We start from the raw sequence: 17156 nt of genomic DNA, 5'->3' as shown, positions 1-17156 counted from the left end.
TGGTCGACGAGTAAGCAAGGTCCTGTGCGTTGACGCTAACCGTCTACCTACAGTACAGAACAACGCCATCGATCGATGGCGCCCATACCCACAGCACGAAGAACACCATCGTTATGGACATCAGTACACCATGGCTTAGCCATGGCGACCAGCGAAGGAGACGGTAATATTTTAGAGAAGGTCTTGTTTCTGTATTGATGCCAGCCGCACCTCTTAACTCAAGCATGAAGCTTTCGCTTGTCTTCAGCGTGCTCGCATCCATCGTGGTTCTTGCCACGGCGTATCCCACACAAGGAACCGTCGCGAAACGTTCCTGTGAGTATTCATGACTCATTCACTATGCTCAGGTTGATGAGTGTAACTTGCTACTAGATGTGGAGAAGCGCGATGAAATAGACGCCAGTGACTTCCTTTACCCCCTCGGTGAGGAACAACGCGAGGAAATCGACGCTAGTGACTTCCTTTACCCCCTTGGTGAGGAGAAGCGCGGGAACTCGATGTTGATATCTGATTAAGGCGCATACCAACCTCGACGCCAGGTTCTGCCCAAGTGAGTTATAGCCGTATGTCCTATTTTATGTGATGTCATCCATCGTACTAGGTCTCAGGTCTGGCAAAGTTGCAGTCAAGCCACTTCGCTGTACTATTACATATCATGACTCTCTTATCTGATTTCTTGATTTCTGACACATTGCACGCCCATGTAATACAATCCTAGTTGTCTGACTATTTTTGACCCAACTACAGACCCGCTGAGCGTTCGTGCCACTAAGTTATCATCTAGTGACAGTGTCAGGGTTTGGGGAATTAGGAATCCTGCTCCGGTTCACCGGCAAATTAGCACGGCCTCTACGAGGGTCTAGTTGACGGGTGTGAATGATACCAAATTCACTGGAATTGATCGATGGCTCTTTGAATCTTGATACTAATTTGTGCTAACTCGTGTGTCATGATGATCACCTTATTGAGCCTGCCAAATGCCCAACCTCTCCAAATAGCGCCGGAGCTCTCTCTCATCCCCTTCGATCATGACATTCTCTTCCCAGTTGTCGTCAGACTCATCAGTGTAACGAAATAGACACACCCCAAAGTCGATGAGCACCGCTCGTCTAGGGTGACTGCAAGATACGACAATGTTTTCTGGGCGCATGTCGGCATGGATGATACCGAAAGACGCAAGGCTACTCACAGCCTTTACGAGCTCCTGGTATGCTGAACTAGGGACTGAATGAGGGTCTTGGATGGTTGCGAGGTTCTCGCCCGGGATGTATTCCATGAAAAGCACTTGGGGAGATATGGCACGACCTTTACCGTGGCCTGAAAGGACCTGACCTAAACCATAGAGCCGGGGGATGGTAGAGCCCTGAAGGTGTTCAAGACATCTGTAGGCTTCAACTTCACGTGCAAATGACCTCTCATACTCGCGGTAGTAGGCTTCTTCCCACGATGAGCCGTCAAAGAACTCTCCATGGAAAGAATCTATGGTCTGAATCGTCGCCTGGTGTGAGTGTACGACGGTCAGCTGCAGCCTTTTCATTGGCGGCAGACCAAAAGATGGGAGATAGTCTCGGAAGTGGGGATGCGCGCTCGCAGTTGAAACGAGGGTCGTATATTTTGATTGGGGAGGCCGGCTCTGACAAGGACATCCTCGATTTCGACGAGTAAGACCACGCATTTAGTGACAGGGGTAAATGCTTTGCGGATGAGAGCAGCGCACATGAACGAGGATTTCTCGTCGTCTAAAAGAGATACCTGTAGTTGGAGGCGACCTCCTTGTGTATAAGGCTCTTCAACCATCGTCGCACAGGAGCTTCTAAACGTTTACGTTTGTGAACGTTCAATAAGTAGGAAATGGCGGAGTTTGAAAGAGTGAAGCGAGGGACCGAAGGCCGTTACTGTGGTGCCGTACACTCGTGTAGTAGAACGTCTCTCCCATGCGAATGTTTAATCGACGCGATGGTGGCTAAATCAGCCTGAATGGTTTAGGGTCCGCCTGAATGATTTACGAGGACGCCCATTGCTGCGGTCTTTAACTTACTTTTGGAACGCGAGAAGCCCCGCCTTATCACTTTCTTGCGTGAAATCTGGACCTGCCCTATGCACCGAGCTGATTCGAAGACGGTATCGATGAGAGTTTGGGCTTGTGAGCGGACCTACGAAAAGGTATAAAACCCCCTTGAAGATTCCAATGTAGTGCATTGACAAAGTACTAGTCGCACCTCTTAACTCAAACATGAAGTTCTCTCTTGTCTTCAGCGCGCTCGCATCCATCGTGGTTCTTGCTACGGCGTACCCCACGCAAGGAACGATCGCGAAACGTTCCTGTGAGTATCTATGACTTCATCACCCTGCTGAGGTTGATAAGCACGTAACTTGCTGCTAGATGTGGAGAAGCGCGAAGACCTTGACGCTACTCACGACTCTTACAAGGATGTGGAGGAGCGCGAGGAATTTGGCGCCAATCTTTTCAATTATAACGAACCGTACTGAACTTGATGTCAGGTTCTACGCAGGTGAGTTATAGCTGTATGTCTTTTTATGTGGGAGTCATCTATCGTATTAGGTCTGGCATCGCTGCAGCCTCACCCACAAGTCACTTCCATGTATTACTACATATCATGACTCCTTTATCTGATAGCTTGTTCCGGCTGATACTAAGAAAGTGGCCATACGTCCCGAATATAACGACCACTCGACATCCCATCAAAATATAGAGGGGGTCCTCTAAGATCAAAGTTTATTGTATATCCATGGGGTGACTGTCTAACACCGATCTTCCTTACCTTCCCCTTTGTCTTAGGTATCGAAGCAGATGTCCCAACTTGCGAGTTCAATGGTGCGCGCATGAACGAAGTTTCTGCGATAAATAACGCCTCGTGATCTGCATACTGTAATATGCAGGTCCGATCGAGGACCACGTACTTTTGCCACGGCTTTCTCCGGGTCATGATGAGTACACGCGAACATCTGCATCTTCGTAGATATCGTCGCTCAGTTGTCTGCTTCTACGAACAGAAGCGATAGTGCCTGTGATCTGAATGGTCGATCGTCTGCATGTCACAATAAGTATACATACTAACAGGTAACACTGCGGGCAAAGAAGGCCCTTGAGATAGAGATCAAATATCAGATTCTAACTCAGTCACCTGTGGGGAGAAGACCTCTCATCCTATGAAGGCTTTTGAGAGGGATGACTTTCTGACTCGGAGTCAACGCAGTGCATGCGCCACCGTAGCGCGTCTAGTCACTAGTTGCGCATGCACAAATACTCGGGGCACCCTCGGGCCTATGCCCCTCTAACTTTCCTCCTAGCCGTCTACGCATGCTTCATGAGCTGGACACGTGCAGTTCTCCTTTCCCTGTGCTGCGCTGTTTGTCGATATCAACCCTGTCTTCGGATATATAAGGACAGAAGGTTTGATCCCGCGGAAGTAGTTCGCGTCTACCCCATGTACGTGCCCCACCTGAGCTCCACATGCACCCTGAATGGTTCAACCGCTCACTATCTGCGCACGCTCTGCAGTCTTCTATTTTCATTCTTTGTCCGCTTATCTCCGTGTCTCTACCCCTTTTGCTCCACCTTTTCCAACGGGTGTCTTCTGAGCTCCACATGCGATCACTGAAATGCTACTTCTTATGCTTTGGAGCCGCGAGAAACGTTTTGGAAGATGTGATGGGTTTGTGCTGGTGTCCCTTGATCTAGAAGATGGCGTTGGAGATCTTCCTGTCCGTCTGCACATTCGCGCGGCAGAAACGCACCACCTGAAGATGGTATCTATTCCATCAATACTCGCGTAGTTACCACCACTGCAGACGAAGAAACCAGTTTAGAACTTTATTATGTCGATGTATGTTGATGAATCTCTTCTTATATATATCCTTCAAATTAAATGTTTTCATACTAGAACATGCAGGCCACCGATAACGGAAGAGTCCTGCATACAATTATCGTCGTCAGTACAGTTTCCAAAGTCTCTTCTATCACGGAACTTCATTCGCCAGGCTTCTTCATTGAAGATGGCGCAACAAATTTGCCACTTCCAGGAGAGAAAATATCCTGCACACCATTAGATGAGCTCTAAGATAAAAACTCCACACTTACCATGATCACTCCTCTCGAAATGAGCCGAAGTGCAGCTCGGCTCTCCCACAGGGGGTATATCACGACTGTGAACGCCGACAAAAATGTCCAAATGATACCGACTATCACCCATACTGACAAGCCGGTAACGCTATAGACCGTCTGGGCAAAAAAGAGGGGGAGGGGGATAATTATCATCAGTACCAAAGTCTGTAGAGCAAGAGGCTTCAGTATCTGAGCAGTTACAAGGAAACGTTGAAGTACGAACAAGTACTATTGATGCTCTGGCAGCAAACTTAAATGCCTTATTTAGGCCAACTGGGTCCAACTCGGGATCGATTTGCGCTTCATTTGTCACGGATAACACTGATGCATCTTGTACTTTCTTCTCATCCTCTGGCTCCTCTAGTTCGTCGTTGATATTTGTACTGGCAACGGCGGCACTGCGGGCATTGATTGCACGAGTCAAAGCAAAATCGTAGTCATCTGGCCACTGCAGGATTGATCAGCTCATGATATCAATAGACGAAGCAATTTGCGCACGATAAGTGAAGCGGTAGTTGAGATAATAGCACCAACACCGATTGACGCAAGGTTTCCTGCGAGCATTTCGTAGTTGCCTATTAATCATTTCAGCTTCACATCAGTATTGAAGTTGGCGGTTGTCTAACCTCCGCTCGTCTGATACACAGTAAGGTCAAGCGAAATAATAGGAAAATAAAAGACATACGGTGACATTGATGACTTTTTGGTTAAGCGCAGAGGTGGTGACCAGCCAGGCAATAATACCTGCGGAAAAGCCAATGACCGAACCACTAATGCAGCCCACTTTGCTAGCTTTTTTCCAGGTAATGCAAAGGGCAATTGGGCAGACAGCAGAGCCGAGGATGACCCCCATGAATGTCTGCAAACCATGTCAGGCACAACACGTAGCACGGATATAGGCACTGACGTAAAGCCAACCCATGGATACCCCAATGTAGTAGAAAATAACACCGGCGATGCCCATCACAAGGGCAAAGATGACAACCTAATCAAGACAGATGATAAGGAGATTAGATATGCCTGCAGAAAAAAATGTTTACCCCAGCATGGCTCATACGCAGAATTTGTTGCTCCGTAGCCTTCGGATTGATATATCTCTATGATCAACAGTAAGCAATTTTGGCGCTGAATGCCGGAAAGCAACATACCACATAGACATCGTAAGTCAAAATAGAAGAGACGGCGATGAGTTCCGCACTCGTGGCACTGGTCACAGCCAAGAAGAGGACGATAAGAAGCGCAGCTGCGCCCGATTTCCCGAGCAATGTCGCAGCAGCAAGCGAAGCCGGAAGACCCGCTGAGATGGCATCTTGCGAGAGCGGCGCAAGTAGGGGAATAAAGCTGCTTGATAGTGGATCTTGTGACGAAGAGTTGGCAGCAGGCACCGCAGAAAAAGCGACCGCAGAAAGCCCAAGCGTAGTTGAGAATACAAATGGAATAGCAAACCTATACTAGAATCAGAAACGACGGCACATGCCAGTAAAGATACGCCAAGTTACTCACCATGCCAAGCCACCAATAAGGTACGCCTTGACAGTCGTAGAAGGTCTGCTAGCAATAGCGCGTTGCCAATATGCCTGATCTTGGAAGACAGTCGCAAAATTTCCAATGAGATTGATAACACCGAAGATGAGGCCGTTTTTAGAGCGGAAAGTCAGGTACGAGCCGCCAGCATTACCGGCTACGGGTGAGATCTGCGACACCTCACCCAATAGATAGTGCATGCGACTGATGGAACCAATGTAGCCCGAGGTTGCATATACGGTGAACACAAACGTCAAGATGATAGCAAAGAGGACGGTTGTATGTGTACTGAAAATAAAAGTATGGGTCAGGGAACATGGCATGTACAACATCCACCTACTAATCGCAAAGCAGTGTGGAACGCATTCCACCGACGACGACATAAATTGCAACACCCAGCGGGATGAGGAAACACGCAGCAATCGTGCTCATCCCAGTCAAACTCGTCACGGTGGCCGAACCACCCAAAACAAGCATTGAGGACACGATCAAGTTTGTCGCAAGACCGAAAACCATGAAAATGAGATGCGCTGTAGTCCCCCACCGCGTTCCAACAATCTCAAGCCAGGTATGTGCATAAGGAGCATTGAGCTTTAGCTTCGCAGCAAGCTGCGCGAACAAGAGGACCTGTACAGTCGCACCTGCAGCATACCACCATGGCCCCGCAATGCCATATCTATAGGCAATTGCACTAGATTGGAGCTAAGTGATATCGCCCGCTAAGTTACACGTGGATATGGATGTTGAACATGGACATACTAGCGTTGCTGCCCACGTCCAAGCAGAGACAATGCCAGAGGCAATAAGCCCAGGCTTCACTGAGCGCGAGGCAGACGAAAACTCCTCGGAATCTTTGGGGGAGACACCTGTGTAGCGTGCCTGCATGGCAGTCAAACCCACCATGAAAGCGCTGAAGAACAGTCCGATCCCTGGATATCTTCAGCAAATGACAGGATATATTACAATGTGTCCTACCGATGACTGGAAACGTTATTGGAGATCAGTGTTTGGAACATGTGAATCAGAAACCAGCTCACCGACGCCATACCCTGCACCTTGGGGGAGAACTTCACTGGTCGACATGGGAGCGAATGTGTTCAGAATGAAGCTAGACCTTACCTCATTCATTTCCAACTCATTTATAAACCGCACTTCTTATCACTGACACCCGAGGCACAGCCAAATAAGATTCCGCAACAGGTTGCCACTCAGTTTGGGGGACATACTGATAAACATGTATCGGGATATCGTGTGTCAGGTGTGAGAGGATGTCGCGCAGGGACATCATAAGCAGCTAGTTCACACAAACGTCTACAATGAAATGCCGAACCAGTTCCAGGCCAAGCGCGGCCGGCCGGCCAGGCTCCGCGGGATTTATTATGTAACTTTGATAAAGGCAAGTATTCCGGGCTAAGTATTAATGATCCTCTTGCCACCTTCTCTTTATTTTTCATCACATCCTCAGACTGGGAAATAATGTCAGTGGATACGAACGACTACGCGCTGCAAATCATCGACGACCATCTATCGCACTATGACAAACATCTTAGAGATCACAGTTGGAAGTATACAGCGAAGAACTATATGTGCGGAGGAATAAGGCTGTATCTCACACAGAGAGCGAGGACATGTATAATCAACTCAATGCTGAACGTTGAACAACGGCATATTTTCGAACAGATTTACCGTGCAATTCAGAGTCACGAGAGCAGTATTTTCCGTGTGGAGGGTCAACCAGGACGAGGAAAGACTTTTTTGGTGAAAGCGTTATCTTCCGCATTGCGATCACACGGAGATATCGTGTTGATCGTCGGCAGCAGTGCCTTTGCGCAATCGCGTATGACCGCGGACGCACAGCTCACCACACGTTCGGAATACCTGTTACTGACTCGATGACACTGTTGATCTTCACTCCAAAATACAACCATCTTCATTGTGCGCCAACCTCATCCGAAAAGCAGTAGCTATTATCTTCAATGCATGGTGAATCGCAAACAGTTTTCCTTGAGACTAGCTTACGCGACTATACCTTCAATGGCTGCCAAGGTCTCACGCTCTCTTGCACAGTCAGCTCTGGACCTCGGAACTGATCCTTTTACTCATGGTCAACTATATACCGCATTATCCCGCGTCAAAAGCCATCGAGATATGCTGCGCTTATCTTCAGGAGCAAACGAGGAGAAAGATAGCGCAAATATAGTGTACAAAATGTCTTTTGTGATGAAATGAGGTGAGTATGCCAATAAAAAGCAATGACCCAAAGTCGCCGCTTGTATGTACGATCATCAAGTAACTTATCATAGTCTCATGCCGAAAGATACATCATATATTGTACTGTGAGGGAAAGGGAGGTCGATCGTATCCTCTATGCGAGTAACCTCAGATCGACCAGCATGTTGGACAGCCCAGTTCATGACGGGTGTTGAAGTTAGGATAGTGTTACCCAGTCCCACGTGATCATCGCGACCTCGGCATCGCACATGATAGACTGCCCGATCAGCTCGGCGCAGTCATCTAATATGCCATGAGCAGGATGTATGTCGGGTGAGAAGGGAAAATTACCGAGATGCATTCGAACTACCGAGGGGTCCCGCCGGAACCCGGGATTCAACCAATAATGGTCGGACCAACAGGATTTGCGAAGGAAGTTCTATCCAAACATGACCGGTCTCTACGTGTAGCATAGTTTACCGGACAACGCAGTTGGTGGTTGACTTCCAACGATGCCATGAAACCTCCACCGTTACTTTGTGGATACTTGGCCTTCGCTAGTAGATCTACTTCTCCAGCTTTACGTAGGTCATCAATCGTAACCCGGATTGGTAGCACTGTGATTTCATGGAAGTGGATAACGACCGACAGTACAATGGAATACAATTGAATGCCGTATCATCATCAGAAATCCTGGCCCAAGCGGTATCGAGTTCTGGGGGAGGAGGGCTACGATGGTCGGGAGCTTCGGGAGGTCTACTGTTAATATGATAGATGGAAGGAAAATAGACCGTTCCATTGAACCTTATGACAACAGGCTCGACAGCAACACTTGCTGGAGCTGCAATTGGTCAACATTCTGACCATCTAGCGCCATCTGACTACTCACAGTATATATAGCAAGATGAGTTGAAGGCGTGCTTATCCATAGCGTGGAGAACACGGTGTAATTATAAGCGATCCAATGCCTAACCAAGGCCGCAAGCAAAGAGTGCGAGGTTTGGAATGCGAGGTTTGAGATGAGGTTTTGCACTGGGCTTGTCCACCTCACCGAAAATTGTCTCCTCATCAACATCGACGACATCAACAGGAGTGTGGAAACCTTGAGCTATGCTGGCTCCTGTGGTTAGCAGCCGCGTCTACTGTTTGGAGTTGAATACGAAAGCCGGCGAGATACTACGTGTAGATGTTCCACCGTGAGTTCTTGATGTGGAGGATGGATATCAAAATATCATGTTGTAAACGCGCTGCAGCCTATTTTGAGAGCTGGTGCTGGCTACGTGACAACTTGAAACGTGTAATCAAGGAATCTGACACGCTTCTCAAGATCGCTACTCACCAAACGAGTTGATCAATATTGAAATGTGTTGTTTCAATGTCGTTTCGATCATCTTTTCTGGGAAGGGGGTTTTGGTGGTATTAAGACATCCTTTCCAACTTCATTCAACCTCGACACCAGCGACTGACAGCTGGGCAACGAGTCCCCATTGTGATATGTTTTCAAGAGGCTATGACTCACGACACATTGAACTTGCTGGCCTACTGATGTGCTCGAAGACGACTGATGATCCCCAGATGGCGACATAGGGCTCTACAAGCAGTCTTAAGATTGTGTGGAGCTGCGAAGTAGCTCTGTACCAGGTCCTCACACCCCCGCACATTCGTCTTTCATGATGCAACCGCGGACAGTTGCATCATGTTGGAGGGGTGGCAGATGTATTGGGGCGTTCTGGCAGTCCGGACAGATCAGGTCGAGAGTGCCAGGGGTCCTGGTACAGGAGTAGGCTCGTAGTCAGTAGTAGTCCTGCGGCGTGTCGTAGTCCAATCGTAGTCGGTCCTCGATAGATATAGAGCCACAGCCTCCCGCCATGGAGGTTTGGCCTTATGTTTCCCTTGCAGTCGTTGCCCGTTCCAGCACCAGCGTGATTGAGTTTGGCAACTGAATCCAAATTCGAGCCATCACTTACGAATGACAATGGTTTTCCCGTTTTTGCCTTGTGGATTGAGCAGGTGTCAATATTGGCACAATAATATCGTCCGTGCAACGAGTACAAGCACCAGAATCAGCCACCGTGTAGAGTCACTGGAGTGCCGAGCGGAATTCGAAAGTTGACTGTTGCCAAGAGTCTCACCTTAACTATGTAGGACCGTCAATTTTCCGGTCCGAACTGCCATGTGTGGCATTCGTGCCGCGGAGCAACGTGCTCACGTCACTGCCGCTTATTGTGCCTCATTCTGATTGCTATCGACACATCCTCAGGCTTCATATTTTCACCAGATCTCGCATCGCAAGCCTCACACATTGGACTGTCAATTTTTCATATGAAGTGCAAAGATTGCAAGCACCAACATATCAATATTGAGTATGCATATATGGGCGACTACTGGAACGAAGATGGACAGCAGAAGCTGCTCACTCGAGCTTGCTTGGGACCACGTCCCTGTCCTGAAAATGGTCTGTCTACCGTACCTACCACTGTGCATGTCCGTCTGTGGCCAAGACTACCAAGACGGGTGAAATAGCAATGAGCTGGCGTCTCCAGAGATGAGTCATGTTCCTCGAGCACAATGAATTTCAACGTATATGGGCAACCCGAAAACTGATTCTCCGTCAACACCGGTGCATAGAATCTGGTGCCAAGATTGACTTCTTTTCATAACGTGTTGATCCCGAAATGTTGCACATATTGAGAACTGATAGTGCGGGATGACGGAAATTTCAAGCAGGGTCTTAGTTCAGATCCAATTGTTGGCACTTTTAGGTCTCTGAGGTCCACAGGCCGTATGTTGCTTCAAAGATTTATCCTGCCTGTCTGATTCATATCTAACTAATCCCTCTTCTTCGTCCATACGTTATGGGCAAGGAATATTCTGCACAGTATTCTCCTGTCAATGGAGCGGAAGACGAGAAGCTTCTCCATAGGGGTACAGAAACCAGATCTCATTCAAAGTCCCGCTTCCTTCAAGTATCGCTATGGCTCATACATGGTGTGCTGATATCTGTAACGTTACTCTTCTTCACGCTATGGGCACGGGCACCTTCGAAGAATGACATACTCCTGTACTGTAGGTGGACAGACGGCATGACAGAAAGCCTTCCTGACCCATCACAGCTCCAGCAAACGAGGCTATTGAATACAAAGGCATTGTGAGATTCAACGGAAGTTGGGATCGTCATTCGGTATATCGCGGCAATCCGTCTCCAGATCTCGAAGTAGCTTGGAATGGAGTAACTGCCGATGGTTGCACATCTTTGTTCCTATCAAGGTAATGACTGATTGACAACATTTTCAGGGCGGTTTGTATCTATGACGCTCGAACAACTGTTCAAATCAGGGGAAGAACCTGCCCCATTCATGGCTAGGTATCCGGAAGAGTACAGCGGAAATTATTTGGCGAGTGTAGAGGTCATTCACCAGCTTCATTGCATAGTAAGTTGTAACAGGAGGCTACTCGATCTTTACTCACCCCTTATAGAACATGGTTCGCCAATCCAGCTGGGGTGATCATTACCTGGCAGACGATCCTGACTTCATCCTATCCCCTGATGGATGGCGCATTCATCTTGGTTAGCATACTGTTACCTCCCAGCCTACATCCTGCCTGCTAATGTTGTACATCAGATCATTGCGTCGAATTTCTCAGACAGGTCATTATGTGCCACTCTGATGTAACAATAGTTACTCATGATTGGGTTGATGGACTCGACGATCCTTACCCAAACTTCAACGTTCCTCATCAATGTAGGGACCTCGAGAAGATCTTGGATTGGGTAGATGGTCATCGTGTTTACATCCCTCAATCGAAGTTGATCCGCCAAGAGGATAACGTCGACCTTCCTTCCCCCCCTTAATTGTATTCTCGACCCATAGAGAACACACAGGGGGCACGATATCGCATCACGAATGTAACTATAAAGTCGTATAACTTTGCTATGAGCCGAGTTCCATGGACCATAGTGCTTATAGGCTGCCGCACAATAAGCTCCCTTCGAACTGTCCTCCTTAGAGCACGTCTCTCCATAGGACATAAAATTGGAAAAAAAAAGCTCCCTTCGAATTCGATATGTCCAAGACAGTCACGACTTCTGCTGAACAAGGTAGTTCTGTGACCACCGGAAGAACTTTTGACAGCGGCTGTAGTTAATATCTCTCTCCCGATAGGCACAAATCGGATTTAAAAAAAGGTATACATTGTGTACCACGGGGCATAATATAACAGGGTATGACCCCAACTGGCCATTAATTAACAAAGACACTTTAAGTATAAATAAGTCTGTTGTGAAGGTAATGAAGTAATGTGGTATTTTACCGATGACGCTCATGTGTAGCTCCATAATTGTGTTACAAACAGCACGTCATGCGCTGACTTCTACATTCGTTTACATAATCCAAATTGAAGGGGCAAGGTGCTTTTTGGAAAATGTTAGTAGTTCAGCTGAACGCCATGCCACGTTGTATTCCAGCAAGGTCCGACGGGTTAAGAAAAGATATAAGGACCTCCGAATTTTCAACGTAGGCACTGACCAGGTGAACACTGGATCTAACCTTTACTCCAAACATGCGACGCTCTCTTCTTCTTAATGCACTCGCCTCCATGGTGGTTCTTGCAGTCGCATACCCCATGTCGGGAGTGGATACGGGTTCCTGCGAGTGTCCATGACATCAGTAGCATTATAGTTATTAACATATCATGATGCAGTTGTAGCAAAGCGAGATTCGGACGAAGTGGCCGTTGCAGCCTTCTGGCCGATTACCTACTACGGCGACGACGACAAGAAGCGCAGCAAGTATTCATGACCGTCAGTTGACACCACGATGCTGACGTACATATTCAGCCGAGGATGAGGCTCTTGGGGTCTATTTCCCAATCAGCTATGGCGACGACAAGTAGCGCAGCACCAGGAATGTCCCGACAAGTAAGTATTCACCTAGTTGTCAACATATCGTTACTTACATGCCAATACAGTATTATGCAACCATAGCAGGAAAGATGCATTGAACAATAAATTCGCCTTGTAGAACTTGGAGATACAGCACTAATACAAGTTGGGGAGAACTGGAAGGTATCCACTATTGTTGAGCGAAAGTGGGGCTACTTTTAGCAAATGTTGAGAACGTTCGAGGGAAAAATTATTGCGCTGAGTTTGACAATGTGAGCATCGTGCATCAGAGCCATGAGATTACATCACCTTGTTATACACTTGAAAGTCACTATCATATCATCCCATAATTGTGGCTGACGTTTTCAAAAATTAATTTTACTTTTTGTCCTTTGGGGTCGAAGACCATATGTCGGACATGCTTGGCCTGAAGCTTGGAGCGTAGCCAAACATTGGGGGTGTGGGAGTTAGCCAAAATAAATCGTCGCCACCATGGCAGTCGCATGCGTCGTTTCGACTCGAGACAAGGTTCAGAGCAGGGAGAGGGGGTCACCATTGCTGCGAAGGAGTTAAGGACTGTAGCCAGTGACATGCTCGAGCGGTGAAGTCAATAGTTATTGAACCATAAATTCCCTAATTATCATGATTCTTTCGCGTTGTGCTATGTCCTGGCAGATTGGTACTAGAGGAAGGGCAGTGCAAATATGAAAGGGGATGATTGATGATAGCAACGTACATCGGCTAGCAAGTCGAATTACTGGTATTTGAGACCTCGATTGAGCTTCCCAGCGGTCAGGCGAGAAATTTGAAGGCCGCCAACCTTGGACCTGCAGATATTCCAGATAAGTAATAATATGAAAGGGAGCCTTTCGGATAGAGGGTACCTATCGATATGCTGTTCCATCACTGAAAATCAAGATGTGCTACCAATCATTATATCCGCCTTATAATCTGCAATCAGATAAAATACAGCAGGTAGTTAGATAATGTCATATCTACCAATTTAAACACCTACTAGCAGGGCCGCATGCCGTCTCATAATCAGTGTTACTACTCTCTACTCGCAACATCCTCAGTGCGGGAAAGGTGCGCACAACAAGTAAGCGTATTTCTACCTCTTACAAGCTCACGCTGAGGGATCCTGGTAGAATTAAGAGTTGATCTAATGCCAAGTTGAGCCCAAAAAGAAAAGCAGGACAAAACTTCTTGACTGGAGCGTGATTCGAACACGCGCCCTTTCGGACTAGATCCTGATTCTAGCGCCTTAGACCACTCGGCCATCCAGCCGTGTAGAAGCAGACCTTCGCGAATATCATGTATTCAATCTGTTGGTTGTCCTTATGCACGTTTCTTTGATAAACAATTTCTCACTGACGTGCATGATCAGAATTCGCAGAGAATCGCTTACCGAGGAATAACAAGTCATTTGTTTGAAGAAAAGTCACACATGCAATATCTATACCCCTCACAATTGCAATGCAAGCTCAAGCAATCAATTGTGCATCCAATATAGCCATGTACACCCAGGCATACGATTTGCTAGAGCCACTATTGCATAGCAGTCGGTGCCGGGGTGGGAATGATGATGAATCCATTTTCAGGGATATCAATAGGCTATCTATCGGACGACGGGATTTACGCCCCTTGCAGCCAGATAGTCCTTCGCCGCGCTTGGGCTCTGCGAGAAGATTTGAATAAAATTTAAACGGGAGATAGCAACTTCTTACGAGGTTCTTAATAAGTTCATAAACGCTCTTGTCGTGATACCTTAGTCCAGTCCGGGGATCGGTATACGGTGCCTAGTGATTTGACATCGACAGAATATTCTTCTTCGCAGAACAGTTGAACACTGACCTCCAGCCCTGTAATATCGCAGTAATGTCTCTGTGGCAGAACAGATGGTGGTGCTTCTATCGATAGGTCTAGAAGAATCAGTTCCATCGACTGCACGGAAACCCCATGCTCAACTCACAGGTTGAGATTTCCTCGTCCACCTCGGCAAGCTCTTTCTTAACTTCAAAAATATCCATCGCCTGATTATCTCTCTCTTGTCTCCGCCTCTCTCTTTCGACGCGTTCTTTCTCCCGTTCCTGACCTAGAACGGTTTTCAGGTTCTTGGTTCGACGGTTCGCATTTTTAGTGTAGTTAGGATTCTTGAATGGACGAGGGCTATGCAGGTATGACAGCTGCTCGGCGAGAGTCTAATACTCTGTATTGAGCGAGCGAATTGAGTGACAAAATGACACAAACAGGAGTATGAGTGGTGGAACCGTCGTTCGCGGCCTTCTTCTTTGTTGTACCTTTGGGCGGCCTGTAGGTTCAACATTAAACCACCAATTAAATCATCATAATGCCCTACATCAAATATACTTCAGCAATGCAGTAGGGCGTGGCTCTGGAGCGGCGGGCGGTGTTTGCAAAGGTTTTATGTAAGATAAACTTAGATTTAAGGAAGAACTTAATAATCAATATTTAGGAAGAATTTTCGGTAAGGTACTATCCCTTCCACTGCAATCGGCACCCACAAAAGTCAGCAGTCACGCAAATGTCACTGCAAGTCACGACATGTCACAATAGGTTGGTTTCAAAGTCAGCTCAGCAGTCAAGCAACAGCGCAACTTGAAGATCAGTTAGTATTGGGCGTGAGCGAGCAAGTACAGTATTTGCTAGTAGATATGTGTAAGTACAAGGATGACCATTGTTAGTATTGTAGTTGTAAATTTGTGTCCTGTTGACTATTGTGCATGATGCAGCGGCTGAATTCTTCAAACGTGTTTTTCCCGCCTGAAAGAGTGCAGAAAAACATTGGTTGTTAGCAAAGTGCTGATTTCCGGTGTCAGCAAGAAACTCTTTGATTCTCGCCCTGAGTTTCTCGACCGTCCCATCTCTCGCTGCTAGACTTCCTCATGACTCACAGCAGCGCTGCACCCCAGCACGAGTCGGCACTTCCAAAATGGGCATGTGCAGTTTGAAACTCCGTCACGGCACATATCGGCAGGTGACATTTCTGCGTGACTTCAGCACTTTCAATTATCTCACTCAATTCCGCTCCAATCATGGTCGTTCAACCTCGTAATGAGTTGCATTAGAGACAGAATGCTATTTATGCTAAGAATTTTGTGTTGAAGTAGCTAGAAATACGAGTTTTGTGAAAGTGCTGACTTCTGTGGGGTGCCAATTGCAATGGAAGGGATAGTAGTTCTCAAGTGCGTTCATCAGACCTCACGTGACAAATCATGACAATAGCATTACAAGTAGATAAAATATACATCACAATTCAACTATGATACATATAAAAAATATTGCATTGCACAATGATGCAGAAAAACGATAAAAAATTATGAGCACTTTCCGTTTTCCGAGATAACAACAGGAAGAGTTGTTATGTTGAAATTTTGAGTTGGAGAGTACTTATTTGCTGAAAAGTACTGTGTATGTGCTGTGGCAGAGCTTGTAAGTGATTCTGCCTTGAGCATGGCTGGGTGCAAGTGCAAGGTGATGGCCTGGATGGCCAACTTACCATGGAAGAAGAGGAGAGTCAGTACTGATTCATACAATGAGGATCAGTGTCATATCCCACAATCTGGACCCACATTCCATCATATTCCCACGCCTGCTGAGCCTACATCCGGACCCCACTTCATATCCAACTCATTCCCAGATCCCCTTCTGCTATGTGCTCCACACCTCAGCAGGATCGACTATGCTCTGGATTTACCCCTGAGCTCCAGACCATTGAATCTCCACTGCTAGCCTGAACCATAACCCCCTGTCCCATCCACCCTATGCACACTCCATCCAGCAAGACATCTGGACTTCACCTTGTCTCAGATTCCAGACTATATCCACCTTCTCATATCCTGGTCCTGTATCCACCTTGTCTTCCAGATCCCCAGATCTCTGGACCTCTGGATATTAACTCCGGACCTATTCCCACCCTCTGTCCAATATCCTGCACCTATCCCCATTTAGGCATCTCTGCCTTTCCAGCTTTCAGTTACCTCCTGTTCCATCTTGCTTATTGATCCTTATATAAGTCTTCATCTCCAAGTTCATTTAGTTATGTTCCATCTTACTTACTAATGTGTTTCCACATGCTTATACATAGCCTGCTCCTTTGCTTACTGATCCCCTCAGACATTGTCCAGTATATAACCCCTGTAGATACTCTTGTAGTTCCTCAGTTTGAATATCAACTTAGACTTGCCCAATCCTCTCTCGGACTTTGGTCCACCTAAGTCTGTCCTACTCATCAGGCCTAGGGATTGATTCCCTAGGCCGGAGCTTTGCCTTTCTGGCACTTACCCTCTTTCCAGGACTTAGGTCCAATCCCTGTTCTCTCTGACTCTACCTTAGGGTAGTCTACCTCTGTTTGCTTCTACATGTAGACTTCATCCAATGTAGCCCCTATTC

At 47.1% G+C, this 17156-nt stretch overlaps 8 protein-coding genes and 1 non-coding gene across 9 annotated transcripts; 4 read left to right on the top strand and 5 right to left on the bottom strand.

Annotated features, from left to right (window-relative positions):
• Nucleotides 1-141: 141 nt before the first annotated feature.
• Nucleotides 142-761, top strand: BJ212DRAFT_1579407 (uncharacterized protein; the record flags this gene model as incomplete). The annotated part of the gene is made up of 4 exons (XM_041342247.1): nucleotides 142-163; nucleotides 205-315; nucleotides 373-550; nucleotides 602-761. 3 exons carry the CDS (start codon nucleotides 142-144, stop codon nucleotides 513-515), a joined length of 276 nt encoding a protein of 91 aa, XP_041189441.1. The 3' UTR covers nucleotides 516-550; nucleotides 602-761.
• A 558-nt stretch (nucleotides 762-1319) lies between these two features.
• Nucleotides 1320-1906, bottom strand: BJ212DRAFT_1377382 (uncharacterized protein; the record flags this gene model as incomplete). The annotated part of the gene is made up of 1 exon (XM_041336512.1): nucleotides 1320-1906. A coding segment is annotated over exon 1 (343 nt), but the record flags the coding sequence as incomplete, so codon positions are not given.
• On the top strand, nucleotides 1884-2826 carry BJ212DRAFT_1579405 (uncharacterized protein). Its single transcript, XM_041342246.1, has 4 exons — nucleotides 1884-2163; nucleotides 2214-2324; nucleotides 2384-2513; nucleotides 2564-2826. Exons 2-3 carry the CDS (start codon nucleotides 2234-2236, stop codon nucleotides 2488-2490), a joined length of 198 nt encoding a protein of 65 aa, XP_041189439.1. The 5' UTR covers nucleotides 1884-2163; nucleotides 2214-2233; the 3' UTR covers nucleotides 2491-2513; nucleotides 2564-2826.
• Nucleotides 2827-3653: 827 nt separating this feature from the next.
• On the bottom strand, nucleotides 3654-6580 carry BJ212DRAFT_1377371 (urea transporter). Its single transcript, XM_041336511.1, has 12 exons — nucleotides 6410-6580; nucleotides 5991-6352; nucleotides 5630-5938; nucleotides 5275-5572; nucleotides 5167-5223; nucleotides 5034-5111; nucleotides 4812-4985; nucleotides 4753-4762; nucleotides 4625-4701; nucleotides 4350-4574; nucleotides 4103-4291; nucleotides 3654-4057 (listed from the first exon to the last, which is right to left on the bottom strand). The coding sequence occupies exons 1-12, from the start codon at nucleotides 6551-6553 to the stop codon at nucleotides 3992-3994; spliced, it is 1989 nt and encodes a 662-aa protein (XP_041189438.1). The 5' UTR covers nucleotides 6554-6580; the 3' UTR covers nucleotides 3654-3991.
• Nucleotides 6581-8078: 1498 nt separating this feature from the next.
• BJ212DRAFT_1278733 (uncharacterized protein) lies at nucleotides 8079-8688 on the bottom strand (the record flags this gene model as incomplete). The annotated part of the gene is made up of 3 exons (XM_041331448.1): nucleotides 8079-8300; nucleotides 8342-8478; nucleotides 8526-8688. Coding segments are annotated over 3 exons (522 nt in total), but the record flags the coding sequence as incomplete, so codon positions are not given.
• A 1862-nt stretch (nucleotides 8689-10550) lies between these two features.
• On the top strand, nucleotides 10551-12051 carry BJ212DRAFT_581971 (uncharacterized protein). The gene is made up of 5 exons (XM_041343571.1): nucleotides 10551-10927; nucleotides 10975-11103; nucleotides 11156-11292; nucleotides 11339-11429; nucleotides 11485-12051. The coding sequence occupies exons 1-5, from the start codon at nucleotides 10717-10719 to the stop codon at nucleotides 11712-11714; spliced, it is 798 nt and encodes a 265-aa protein (XP_041189436.1). The 5' UTR covers nucleotides 10551-10716; the 3' UTR covers nucleotides 11715-12051.
• Nucleotides 12052-12299: 248 nt separating this feature from the next.
• On the top strand, nucleotides 12300-12779 carry BJ212DRAFT_1377350 (uncharacterized protein). Its single transcript, XM_041336510.1, has 3 exons — nucleotides 12300-12509; nucleotides 12563-12646; nucleotides 12699-12779. Exons 1-3 carry the CDS (start codon nucleotides 12422-12424, stop codon nucleotides 12752-12754), a joined length of 228 nt encoding a protein of 75 aa, XP_041189435.1. The 5' UTR covers nucleotides 12300-12421; the 3' UTR covers nucleotides 12755-12779.
• Nucleotides 12780-13950: 1171 nt separating this feature from the next.
• BJ212DRAFT_t100 lies at nucleotides 13951-14030 on the bottom strand. Its single transcript has one exon. It is a non-coding gene; the product is annotated as a tRNA-Leu (tRNA).
• Nucleotides 14031-14221: 191 nt separating this feature from the next.
• BJ212DRAFT_581945 (YL1 nuclear protein C-terminal domain-containing protein) lies at nucleotides 14222-15183 on the bottom strand. The gene is made up of 6 exons (XM_041343570.1): nucleotides 15103-15183; nucleotides 14994-15054; nucleotides 14716-14944; nucleotides 14598-14665; nucleotides 14471-14542; nucleotides 14222-14421 (listed from the first exon to the last, which is right to left on the bottom strand). Coding segments are annotated over exons 1-6 (492 nt in total). The 5' UTR covers nucleotides 15105-15183; the 3' UTR covers nucleotides 14222-14361.
• Nucleotides 15184-17156: the final 1973 nt, after the last annotated feature.

This window comes from Suillus subaureus (genome assembly GCF_016647635.1).
Source record: "Suillus subaureus strain MN1 chromosome Unknown BJ212scaffold_32, whole genome shotgun sequence".
NCBI lineage: Eukaryota > Fungi > Basidiomycota > Agaricomycetes > Boletales > Suillaceae > Suillus > Suillus subaureus.
Note: the sequence above shows the minus strand (reverse complement) of the source record. Positions and strands in the feature narration are given on the sequence as shown.